This window comes from Balaenoptera physalus (assembly GCF_965194825.1).
Source record: "Balaenoptera physalus genome assembly, chromosome: 17".
NCBI lineage: Eukaryota > Metazoa > Chordata > Mammalia > Artiodactyla > Balaenopteridae > Balaenoptera > Balaenoptera physalus.
The window spans coordinates 25,098,257-25,110,511 of NC_138895.1; the positions used below are offsets into that span (position 1 = coordinate 25,098,257).

Consider the following 12,255-nt stretch of genomic DNA (forward strand, 5'->3'; position numbering starts at 1 on the left):
TTGCTCTGCGCAACTGGAAATCTGGCTTCTTCTCAAATAATAAATGATATTGAAATTTCTGATAAATGAGGGCTCATAAAGATCTATCACAATGGCTCTTCTGACCACTACTTTGGTTGAGCTTTGGTGTGAATACCACAAATACTTTGCTTGCTTTTGGCAAAATGGCTCTAGAAATTCAATAACCATAATAGGTCATTAGTTTTATTTTGATAAATAATATTTTGGCTTGGATGAGACAAAAAAAAAAAAGAAAATTCTCCTACCTTCATTTTTTTTTTTTTAACATCTTTATTGGAGTATAATTGCTTTACAATGGTGTGTCAGTTTCTGCTTTATAACAAAGTGAATCAGTTATACATATACATATGTCCCCATATCTCTTCCCTCTTGCATCTCCCTCCCTCCCACCCTCCTTATCCCACCCCTCTAGGTGGTCACAAAGAACCGAGCTGATCTCCCTGTGCTATGCCGCTGCTTAATGGACTTACGTTGAAGTAGAAGGCATCTATAATTCCTGCAAACTTGAAGATTTTAAGATTTTCCTTTAGTTCTGAATTCAAGTCACACATCCCTATTCAGAAGTGAAACTATATAACTTTAAAGGATTTACTTATAATACGTCTGCTCGACTAATAACCGCTAATTGGGCAGAGATCAGGTCCAACCAGAAATTACTGCCAAAATATGCAAATAAAAATTCTGTGACTTGGGTGTGGGCACCAGAGATCAAGTTTTACTTCTCAATATGCATAACTGACTTGAACTAGTTCGATTCTCTCAGAGCACCCAGGCCTTAAGGCTTGGGGTTGTGAAAGTCAGTGTGCGAAAGAACTGGAGCCTTGCTCTATGAAATGTGGAGCTGCTGCCACTTGCTCAGGAAAGATGAAAACAAAAGGAAACTTGTTACATTCTTCACAAGATTCATGTCTACTGGAAAGTGATTAATAAAAGGTTTGTTGAATTCTGAAGTGATTTTTATCTTGTTTCCAATTCTGACTTACATCCCCACTTGCTTTCAAACGAGATATTAGGCAGTTATGATGTTTTGTTCTGTAATGGAGCCCAACTTCTGTTTCTATAAATATATCTCAGCAATGATCATGTCAACCAAAATGCAAAAATACAATACAATGGAGAGATATTCAATTTGAAAAAAACCTTTTTTTTTTTGTATAGTAAGTGGCATAAGGTGACTTTCATATAGTAAGTAATGTTCAAAGAGACACTGGTAAGTGACATTCTTTCCTGTTTCCAGAAACTGGCCCTATTCTAGAATAGTAGATGAGAAGGGAGTTCCAGGATCTATTTCAGTTTAAGGTTGCAAGACAAGTTTAAGGCTTCAGTTTCAAGACTGGTTTGGGTCTGTGGCTTCTCAGAGGATTTGTTATGGTACCTTTATCTGTCTTTCTTGACTGACTAGAGTTTTTATTACTTTGTATGATGTGCTGCTAATATAGCTGCAGAAGTGATACTATTTTATATTGTGCGATAAATGCAATAAAACTTGTCATAACAGAGCCATATTCTCTCCCTAGGATCCACCTATAATTTCTATGGAAAGACAGAGGTATCAGAGGATGTGTGGGAAAATCATTAAGCTTTGCTTCTGAGTCTCTTCTCGCAAAAGAGGATGTCGATGACACGAGAAAGGGAACACAGCAGGATTTTCTGATCCTTACCCAGCGTGGCCGGGGTGGTGGAGAATCCCTGTTGTGAGTCGTACACTGGCAGATTTTACCGTGCAGGTTGTGTATCTCACCACATGCGACAACCTTAGGGACAGCCAAGTGTCTGTTTATGGTTCACTTGGTGATGCACTAACTCTAAAACAAAGGAAGAGCTGGGTACTGATGTGGGTTGCTTCACAATCTCTAACCCAGTATTCCTTAGACAAGGTCTTTCTAATCTGAGCACAGGTTACCTCAGGTGGCTTTGTGGCATTTGGCACATTAGTTTTAAACAGGACGGATCATTAGTACACCCACTTTGTTCCTGCCAAAGAGATGACCTGTTCAAACTAGCACACCAACAAACAAACCATCAAAAATCTAGAGTTTCCAGATACAATTGAAAGCAATTAGGACGGATGATATACGCAGCTCACCCCCCGCAAAAGACTCTGTGGTAACTTCTTGGAAAATTCACCTCATGTTATCAGATGAATTTATCTGATATTTTCAAAGACATTTAATACTTGAGAATTTTCAGAATGTGTTGAACAATTTTACTAAATGTTGATTAAATTTAAAAAAATATATGAATGCAGTTCCTTAACTGGTGCAAGCTTAGGTGACAAACTCCTTGAAGACAAGGACTACCTCCTATTCCACATAATTGTTAGGTGGTCTAAAAATGCAGGCTGACTTGAATCAAAGGAGTCTGTCGTGTGCTTGCCTTTTGCGGGTAAGCGGAGCAGTGCGCACATGACATATTTGTGTAAGGTCAGGTGAATAGAGAAGGACTGGTTATGCCTCACAGCCTTTCTTCCCTCCTGTAAGGCAACCTTCAGGTTTTACATTAGATGATACTAGAGTCCCATGATAATGTCATACTTGAAATTTAGGCTTTGGAACTGCCTGATAGGTGAGAATTAACATTTCACAACTCTTCACCCAACATCATTCAATTTGAGATACTTGGAGTGAAAGAGAGTACTGTTTATAATTACAACAGGAGAACAAGCATCAGTCAGACCTGTCCCAAGGCTAACTGGGACCCATAAGCACCATATCTTGCACTGTGCCACAAACACTGTGTTCAGTTCTGCTAATCTATCAGGGCAGAAAGGCCATTAGGAACCTCAGCTTTGTCCTGAAGGATTAACTATTATTTTGAAGCTACAAGATAGATGACAAGACATGAGATTTGTGACACAAATATTCTTTATCCACCTTCTAAAATAGAGCCAAACCAAGATCATGGTTGTCCTCAATGATAACACCCACTCAGCCCCCAGTTCCTGTAGGAAATCATGGCGTTTAGCCAACCTAGAGAACAGAATGTGGTTTATTGGAAACTCAGATTGGTTTCTCATTATTAACAGTGAGTCATTCAACTGAGAAACTATTGCTGTAAAGCAGGAATTCAGGAACACAAGAGACAAGACAACATGGGGAAAACGTATGGGAGAATAAAGCCAACATTTCACTACATGCTGTTCAATTTATACCTTTAAGTTTGATATAACTTAAGGGTATAAATTGAAGTGGGCAGGCGAACAGACCCAAGAACTGGCATCACCTGGGAGTTCATTAGAAATGCACGATCTTATGCCCAGAGACCTACTAAGTCAGATTCTGTATTTTTAACAAGATCCCCTGGTGATTTGCATACTAAAATTTGAGAAGTAATGCCTTATAGTGATCACTTTGCTTTTCCTCCTCCTTCTTGGATTCATCTGGGCATGTACTTAGACAAGACTCAATGGTTTGAACACGGATTGCTTTGTGTAATCTCTGCAATGATTCATTTAATGTGATGCTCTCTCTTTTTCTACCAGCTATGTGCTTCTAGGCCACCAATGCTTGCTGTCCTAGGAAACGATTATACATTATAACTAACTTTGTGGAATGTACATTCATCTATACAAACTGCAGCTGGGAACTTGTCTTAAGCAAAATTACACGACATACACCAACAGTATGTGTGCGATTTGTGGAAGCTACTGACACTTATCAAAGAAAACCTGCGAGAAATACTCCATTTTACCACTAGGTGGAAATAGAGTAATTTTGAGTGTATTTTTCAGGGCTATCAACTACTGCAGGAGTACTTCATAAACTGAAAGGATTCTAAGAAATTAATTAGTCTAATCCTTACCTCCTTAATTCCATAGATGAGAAAACTGGGGTTTAGAGATATTAAAGAAAATTGCATCTGTCTTATAACTAGTAGTCTACCAGAGCCACTGGGGGAAGAGTCGCTAGTAATTCAGGATTCTTCAACCATTTTCATCTACAAGAATAATGTGTGATTATCCTCCAGCATGAAGGAACACATGATGTGACACCTATACTGTCTCTGTGCTGCCACTAAAACTAATGACCAGCACAGTTCCTTCTGTTTGTAAGGATAGGCTAGGATAAAACTGTTGTCCCTTGTTCCTTGTACTGTAATGTAATTAATCTCAATCAAGTGGTAATTCTCCTCCCTTTTTCCAATGAAGAGATACTCAACCATCCCGTCGACTGAAAAAAATGCACAACCTAAAAGTTGAGAATTATGTTTTATTCAGAGGACTTTCTGAGGACTTAAGCCTGGGATACAGCCTCTCAGATAGCTCTGAGGGACCGCTCCAAAGAGGTAAGGGAGGAACCAGGATATAGAGGAGTTTGTGCCGGTAAAAAAACAAACAAACAAACAAAACCATGTAGTTGAATATCAAAAGATTACTGCTAAACACAAAAAAAACAGACATCTCGAGTTAATGATTTTAGTGCTTTTCTCTGTATGGGAAGATGCAAGAGTCTGGGCTCATTGAAATTATTCTTTTGCTATGCACCTAAACTACTTAGGGCCAAGATGCTGTTTTCCCTCCATCCTGAATCCCTTCAGAGCACACATCGGGGGCGGCTTTATGGCCACAGCAACATCCTCTGTTTACTGAAATAGCAGGCGATATTCTTTTTTTTTTCTTATTATTAATTAATTAATTTATTTTTTATATTCATTTTTGGCTGTGTTGGGTCTTCGTTTCTGGGCTTTCTCTAGTTGCGGCGAGCGGGGGCCACTCTTCATCGCGGTGCACGGGCCTCTCACTATCGTGGCCTCTCTTGCTGCGGAGCACAGGCTCCAGATGCGCAGGCTCAGTAGTTGTGGCTCACAGGCCTAGTTGCTCCGCGGCATGTGGGTTCTTCCCAGACCAGGGCTCGAACCCGTGTCCCAGCAGGCGATATTCTTTGTCCACAGTCCCGTAAAGTCATACAAGACTTTAATCAGATTTGTTTTCACAACAGTTTTGGTTTTTACACTTATACTGGGTTCAAGTTAAGTAGTCTAGAACAGGACTTTAATTAGCAGGTTAAGAAAGTACTCTGTTTTTCAGAGCTTGTAATCCATTACTAGTATTCTTAAGAAAGGAAGGGAATCTGAATTTTGAGCTTGAGGTCCCTTAGAAATAATTGACTTCAATATCTCTCTGTATTTGTAATAGGGATGAGAGGCATCAGAGAACAAGGGATTAAGTGTGTTGCCCACAGTAGCAGAGCAATCACAGTGCCCTTCCTATTTGTTCCATGAGAGACAGTAACAGGCATTTTGGCCTATATCTCTTATGTTTGTTGACGCGTTTTAACCACGAAAGGATTGTTTCCACTTGTCAACTGAAAAAAATGCACGACCTAAAAGTTGAGAATTACATTTTATTTGGTGGAGTTTCTGAGGACTTAAGCCTGGAAGACAGGCTCTCCAATAGCTCTGAGGGACTGCTCCAAAGAGGGAAGGGAGGAGCCAAGATATAGAGGAATTTTTGCAACAAAAACCAGATAGAGCACCAGAAGACTACTGTTAATTAAAGAAAACCAGACATCTCAAGTTAACAAATGTAACGCTTTTCTATATATGGGAAGATGCAAGAGTCTGGGCTATTAAAATCACACCTTTGACAAGTGCCTTAACTATCTAGGGCCATTGTTTTTCTTTTTTCCACCCTGAATCCCCTCAGGGCGCACAGTCTGGGCGCTGCTGTGGCTGAGGGCTTGATGGTTGCAACATCCTTTGTTTACTGATACGGCAGGGACATTTTTCATTCAAACACTCATCACATCAAAGAGTGTGCTTAAAAGTTAAGTTTTGGGTAATGCCTCTGGTATAAAAACAATTTAAGTACCTGAGTATTTAGTACTATAGTGCCAATTTCCTTCTGATAGTTCTATAGCATGGTTGACTATGATAATCTAAAAATTAGTATTCCGGTACTGAGTCCTGGCTATTATTACCATATTCTATACAAAAATGGACAAAACATTCTGAATTAGCACATTAAGAAAGCAAGTCCAAACATGTAGGAACTGCTTCTCCAGGAGGAGGGGCAGCGGGCCGTGCTAAGTGTCTGGAAGCCAGCACTTGCTTTGCTGAGCAAATGACGCGCTCAGCTGCCCTCAGAATGTGAATGTTTGCTGAGCAGTAGAGCCTCAGGTGTGCAACGTACCGGCCCTTAGTGGCACAACTGCATGGCCTGAGTCAGTCAGTACTAAAATGGTACCACAAGGAAAACTGAGATGACCCTAAATTAGGGCAGGAACTTGAAAGGGCTACAGTGGGGAGTGGGGAGTAAATGTCCTGAGGCACGCGGGGAGATAAGAAACCAAGCTCAGATTTCAGTTTGTTAAGGAAGGTACAAGAGCTAGTGTCTTGGAATAGTGCAGGGGACTGTAGCCTCTACTCTTTTTTATTTTTTTAATTAATTAATTAATTAACTTATGGCTGTGTTGGGTCTTCGTTTCTGTGCGAGGGCTTTCTCTAATTGCGGCGAGTGGGGGCCACTCTTCATCGCGGTGCGCGGGCCCCCCACTATCTGGGCCTCTCCTGTTGCGGAGCACAGGCTCCAGACGCGCAGCCTCAGTAATTGTGGCTCACGGGCCCAGCTGCTCCGCGGCACGTGGGATCTTCCCAGACCAGGGCTCGAACCCATGTCCCCTGCACTGGCAGGCAGATTCTCAACCACTGTGCCACCAGGGAAGGGCAGCCCCTGTAGCCTCTACTCTTAATCCCTTGAGGAGGAGAGTGAGCCAGAGGCAGCCAGGTGTGGACCTATTTCACAAGGTCTAGAGTGAGAAGGATCTGAACAGGCATTCTGGTTCCGCCACTCTGCAAACTTTCCCTGCCTTATTTCTCTTTCAGAAAATTGGGATAATATTCTTCAGCAGAAATCTAGTAGAGATCAGTTAATGGATATAAAGGAGCCAGGAAGTACAGCATCCAGCAAGGAGGCACTCAGTAAACGGACCTTATCCTCATCAAGTTGGCTACCCTCTCTGTGTGGCAATTTCCTCACCTCATCCCAACTCGCTCCCACAGAAACCCAAGAGCACAAAGTAAGATACTGCGACAAGCACACTTTGAAAAGTATAACGTTCTACGTACAAACACAGGGTATTATTATGATTAAAGGTGAAGAGGAAAAGCGCTGGAATCTAAAGACTTGGGAGCCTGAGGGGAAACTGAAAATATAAATAATAAAACATACTCGAATGAGAACATTTAATAGCAGTGGCAGTCACTTAAGCTGATACCTGCTACAGAGTCTGAGTTTGGAAAACCAACTTCCTGGGACATCTCCATCCACCCAGCACTTTCTGATAAAATGGTCTAACTCAATTCAGGTATACACCCATCCTGAGGCCCCATTTGGTCCGGGAGTGGCCTGAGGGTGGGGAGAACGGGTTGTCTCAGGAGGGTGTGGGATGCGGGTTTGCCCCCTGTCTGCGAGCAGTGACTAGTGAGGCAAAGAAGTTTATCAATCGATCAATCAAACTACCGATCAATCAATTCCTGCCATTAGAGCGGAGCGAAGGCTAATCGATTCTTTGGGGGTGTTTTGAACGGAAGAAGGGCGGCAGCTTGACGTGGGATCAGTGGGCCCGGGAGAGGCGGGCCGGGTCCGCCGGTAGCCCCGCTGGCTTCCTGGGCGTAAGGAGGCGCGGGAAAGTGCAGGGGCTGGCGTCCGGGGTGGCGTGGGGCGCGCCGGGCGAGTCCCTGCTTGCAGGAGGCGCCGGAGGAGTCCTCGCGGCCGGGACAGGTGGAGCGGGTTTGCACGCCTGGACCCCGGGAGCGAGGCCCGGAGGCGGGGGGGCGGGCGGGAGAGGCGCTCCTCTCATTGGCCGCCGGGCACCGCCCCGCGCGCGCTCCGCCTTTATAAAGCAGCCGCGGTGGGTTGGCGTCCGCACGCCAGGTTCCCGGCGTCCGACCCTCCTTCGCTTACTCTGCCCGCTCGCCCGCCCGCGCCCACCATGGCCACCATTCAGCAGCTGGTAGGAAGATGGTGCTTAGTAGAGAGCAAAGGCTTTGACGAATACATGAAGGAAGTAGGTGAGTTTCCCTACCATGCGGCGCTGCAACGTGGCACGTGCGTGTCTGTCTGTCCCTAGGTCCCCTTCGGTGTGCTGGGCTCAGAGGCTGGGCATGCTTGGCTGCCTATCCCCGACCCCGTTATCCTCTTCCACCTCCATCACGGGCGAGGGGTGGGGAGAGCGTGGGCCTCTCGGTCTGCCCCGCTCTCTGCTGCTTTCCCCTGGGCACCACCGCACTTGCTCCCTGCCTTTGGCGCGCTCACCCCCCTCCCACCCCAAACTTCACTTCTTTCGACCCCTTCAGGCAGCCCTCTTAACTTTCCCTATTTTTCTTCCTCCACGACTCGTCCTCCCTAATCCTGCCCCCGTCCTCCCACTCGCACTCGCTCCGTCGTGGCCGCACCCACTCGCCTTGCCCACCGTGTCGCATCTTTGTTCCTAGATGGCGCGCGGGGTCCCCTCCCTCTTCCCGGGACGCGGTTTCTAGCAGAAACCCTTTAGAGGGTCTGAACCGGGCTACTGCTTCAGCTTCCATTCCGCTCTCGGCTGCATCTCCCCTCCCCGCAGGTCCCCCACCCGCCCTCTCCGGGTGCGCCGGGCCCTTTGGGTTGGCACGGCTCCCCCGGGAGCATCGGGGCATCCTCGCCTCCACGCCCCAGAGCGGCGCTCAGAGGCGTGGCACTGGCGGCGCTGCCCTGTTGGCGGGTGGCCTGTGGGACGAGCCGGGGATGGGGAGGCAGTGCGGCGCGGCCCTGGCCTCTGTGTCTAGAGGGTGGAGGGCAGAGAGGCTTTGTTGGGAAACCGCGGTCAGAAACTGCCGGTCCCTCCTGCGGCTGCTTTCCTCCCACATCCAAGATGGCCGTGGCTTTGCAGAAGGCACTTGACTTATTAGAAGCCTTCCAAGGAAGGATGAGTCTCTGTAGGAAGATTCAAGGTGTCACTCAAAATAGTGCTGAATTTTCTCCTGTCTTTTTCCTGAGCCGGTGACAACGATTGCATGCTGGTTGAGACATTGGGTAGACTGGCAAACAAAGATGAACCTTTGTCACAGGCCCCTAGGAAGTGGGGTGGTGAGGCATGGCAAAGATCCTATCTGAGACAACTGCTGGGGCTGTGGGGATGCTTTAGAAGCCGCCCTCCCACAAATGTTAATATGCCTGCTTTCTGGTGCAGAAGTCACTGCAAAGACCTAGGCCCTGAGGTACTTGAGAAACACACCTTCACTAACCTTTATGCAAGACAGTGTCTGGTTAAGGCTGGTTCTGTGGTGAATCTTGAGTGTCTTTATGATCCTGTGAGTAAAGCCACCTAACGTGCTCAAATCGAAGAAACACATTTGTGTTTGTTCACATGTGTGAGGGCCGGAGAAGGCTGTTTCTCTGCCCATTGAAAGCAAATGTGTTTATCAGATGGCTGGTTTCCAGAGTTCTGGAGTCATGAAGGTTGTCAAGGCTCAATTCATTAGAGAACAATCAAGGTGGAGGAAGAGCAGAGCCCTTTATTTGTCCAAAGTGAGAATAAATAATGACTTTAACAAAACAAGGCACCAGCCTTGAGCTGGCAAAAGAGAAGGCTTCACGGGGACATTTCAAGCCTGGCTGAGTGTTCATCATCAAGTCAGTTACTCTGTTTAGGTTGAATCTCCTCATTTGTGAAACTGAGATTTCGCCTAGAGCTAAGTTTCCTACTAAATGTTAACATTAAGGGGAAATACACAGATTATAAATTAAATATATCAATACAGTAATTGAGTTACACAGCTCTGAAATATTTACTCTATTTGAGGGTAAGATTTTTCCTGTTTGCTAGCATTATGATTGTGCAGTTAACTCTTAAAACTTTGTGTAATTTGAGTATCTCAGGATCAATGTTGATTTTGTATAGTCTGCTAATCAAATATTTATCAGGGGCCTTTTATGTGCCAGACTGTGTGCTGGAGTCATAGAATACAATGGTTGGCAGAATTGAGGACATTGTAGAAGTTCAGATATCTTCCCTAACTTTCTGAAAGCCAGCAGAGCATGGTGGTGGAGCTATTTGGAGGCCCACGGCCTGCCTGCAGTGTTGGTTCCCAGCCCCCTCCCTCCCTAGCTGAATGAGCTTGAGTAAGTTACATCAGTGCCCCATCTTCTCATCTGTAAAATGGAGACAGTGTATCCCCCTTCCACAAGGTTGTCGTAAGGCTGCCATGAATAATATATGTCAAGTATGAGCACATGGTGAGCACTGGATATGTGTTCACGGTTGTTATTGATAAGTGAATAAGTGAAAATATGCACAGCATAGTGATTACAATTGAATTGCTGCTTTTATTATGTAAACTATAACTCTGGTCCTCCTGTTGTTTAACATGATATAACATTCTACAGGAGTGGGGATAGCTCTGCGAAAAATGGGTGCAATGGCCAAACCGGACTGTATCATCACTTCTGATGGTAAAAACCTCACCATAAAAAGTGAGAGCGCTTTGAAAACAACACAGTTTTCCTGCATCCTGGGAGAGAAGTTTGAAGAGACTACAGCTGATGGCAGAAAAACTCAGGTCAGTCCTAACTTATAATATCACAGAAGCTTCTAGAATGATAGATTCTATTAATAACAGTCTTACTGATTCCAGGCAAGAACTTAATGAAAAAGTTACAAGTTGTTTTATGAATTGAGTTGTGACAAATTAGTGAAAGTACCAGCTTCACAACGTAGTCTATTTTGTAAAAATAGTTTAAGGGACACGAGAAAGAGTGCGTATCTCTTATGTGCATCTAGATTGAAAAGCATAGACTGTATTACGAATGAAATCAGTATGGGCTAATGAAGTAGACTCGGAAGGGAAAAGATGAAAAAAATGTTGGTTAAGGAGGTTATGAGTCACAGAAACTCTCTTTTACTGTGCTTTGGAAGATTAAAAAGTATACTTTATTTTGGCAGACTGTCTGCAACTTTACAGATGGCGCATTGGTTCAACGTCAGGAATGGGATGGAAAGGAAAGCACAATAACAAGAAAACTGGAAGATGGAAAATTAATGGTGGTAAGTGTCTGACATATTGCGCTTCTTGTTTGAATTCATAGTTCACATAGGTGTTCTGTATCACTGATCATGAGCAGGAGAACTAAGTTTGGAAAGAAAAAAACTGCAAAGCAACAAGGTACATACAAAACACTAATAACTGAGAAAGCCCTTTGTAGAGATAGAGAAGTGAGATGATGTACTAGAGGATGTAGCACGAGCTGGGTTTAGTTCATGCTCTGCTGCTACATTTACAGTACAGGCACACTTCAGAGATATAGCAGGTTCGATTCCAGACCACCGCAATAAACTGAGTATCACAATAAAGTGAGTCATGTGAATTTTTTGGTTTCCCAGTGCATATAAGTTATGTTTATACTATTATGTTAAGTGTGCAATAGCCTTATGTCTGAAAAAACAATATACATACCTCAATTACAAAAATACTTTATTGCTAATAACTGCCCCCAAATTACAATAGTAATACCAAAGATCACTAATCACTGATCACCAAAACCAATATAATAATAATGAAAAAGTTTGAAATATTGTGAGAATTAGTAACGTGTGACACAGAGACAGGAAGTGAGCAAATGATGTTGGAAAAATGGCGCCAATACACTTGCTCAATGCAGGGTTGCCACAAACCTTCAATTTGTAAAAAAATGTCTATATAATCTTGGGCATACGTTTTTCTGCTTCTTCAGTATGAGGAATAGTATTTGCTGAGACTGAATGAATAGTTTAGATATTGCAAATCAATATTTAGTTTTCAGTTAAGCATATGCACGTCATAAGCAAAGTAACAGGTTCTAGCTTTTCAAACCCAGGAATCCTAAAGTGCATTTTCTTCGTCTATGAAGTAGATTACAACGTTTTGTAGGGTTGTGGTCCTAGCATTTAACTATTACCATTGCTCTGTGATGTAAGACTAACCTGACTCTTCTAATATCACTCTTTCTCCTAGGTATGTGTCATGAACAATGTCACCTGTACTCGGGTCTATGAAAAAGTAGAGTAAAAATTTCATCATCATTTTGGATAGGAAGCTGCGAGGATGAAAAAGCTCAGTTCAATGAGCAAATCTCCATACTGTTTTGTTTTTCATTACTATGTTCAATTATCTTTATCACAAACATTTTACTTTAACTATTTCAGTGTTGGTTTAATTAGGATCATCTCTTTGGTTAGTAAATAAATCTGTTTGTGCTGTACCAGTTTTGCATGTTTTTTTAAG

At 43.6% G+C, this 12,255-nt stretch overlaps 2 protein-coding genes across 2 annotated transcripts; both read left to right on the plus strand.

The window, feature by feature from the left end:
• Window positions 1–1,551: 1,551 nt before the first annotated feature.
• On the plus strand, window positions 1,552–7,800 carry LOC309646507 (uncharacterized protein). The gene is made up of 3 exons (XM_082432906.1): window positions 1,552–1,715; window positions 4,169–4,305; window positions 6,844–7,800. Exons 2-3 carry the CDS (start codon window positions 4,200–4,202, stop codon window positions 7,173–7,175), a joined length of 438 nt encoding a protein of 145 aa, XP_082289032.1. The 5' UTR covers window positions 1,552–1,715; window positions 4,169–4,199; the 3' UTR covers window positions 7,176–7,800.
• A 71-nt stretch (window positions 7,801–7,871) lies between these two features.
• FABP5 (fatty acid binding protein 5) lies at window positions 7,872–12,232 on the plus strand. Its single transcript, XM_082432900.1, has 4 exons — window positions 7,872–8,031; window positions 10,382–10,554; window positions 10,938–11,039; window positions 11,986–12,232. The coding sequence occupies exons 1-4, from the start codon at window positions 7,953–7,955 to the stop codon at window positions 12,037–12,039; spliced, it is 408 nt and encodes a 135-aa protein (XP_082289026.1). The 5' UTR covers window positions 7,872–7,952; the 3' UTR covers window positions 12,040–12,232.
• Window positions 12,233–12,255: the final 23 nt, after the last annotated feature.

Excerpts from the sequence above, each read along its gene's own strand:
- LOC309646507 (XM_082432906.1), top strand. The coding sequence starts at position 4,200 with ATGCACAACCTAAAAGTTGAGAATTATGTTTTATTCAGAGGACTTTCT. Across the intron at positions 4,306-6,843 it reads TGAGGGACCGCTCCAAAGAG|AAAATTGGGATAATATTCTT; the intron begins GTAAGGGAGGAA and ends TTTCTCTTTCAG.
- FABP5 (XM_082432900.1), top strand. The coding sequence starts at position 7,953 with ATGGCCACCATTCAGCAGCTGGTAGGAAGATGGTGCTTAGTAGAGAGC. Across the intron at positions 8,032-10,381 it reads CGAATACATGAAGGAAGTAG|GAGTGGGGATAGCTCTGCGA; the intron begins GTGAGTTTCCCT and ends AACATTCTACAG. Across the intron at positions 10,555-10,937 it reads CTGATGGCAGAAAAACTCAG|ACTGTCTGCAACTTTACAGA; the intron begins GTCAGTCCTAAC and ends TTATTTTGGCAG.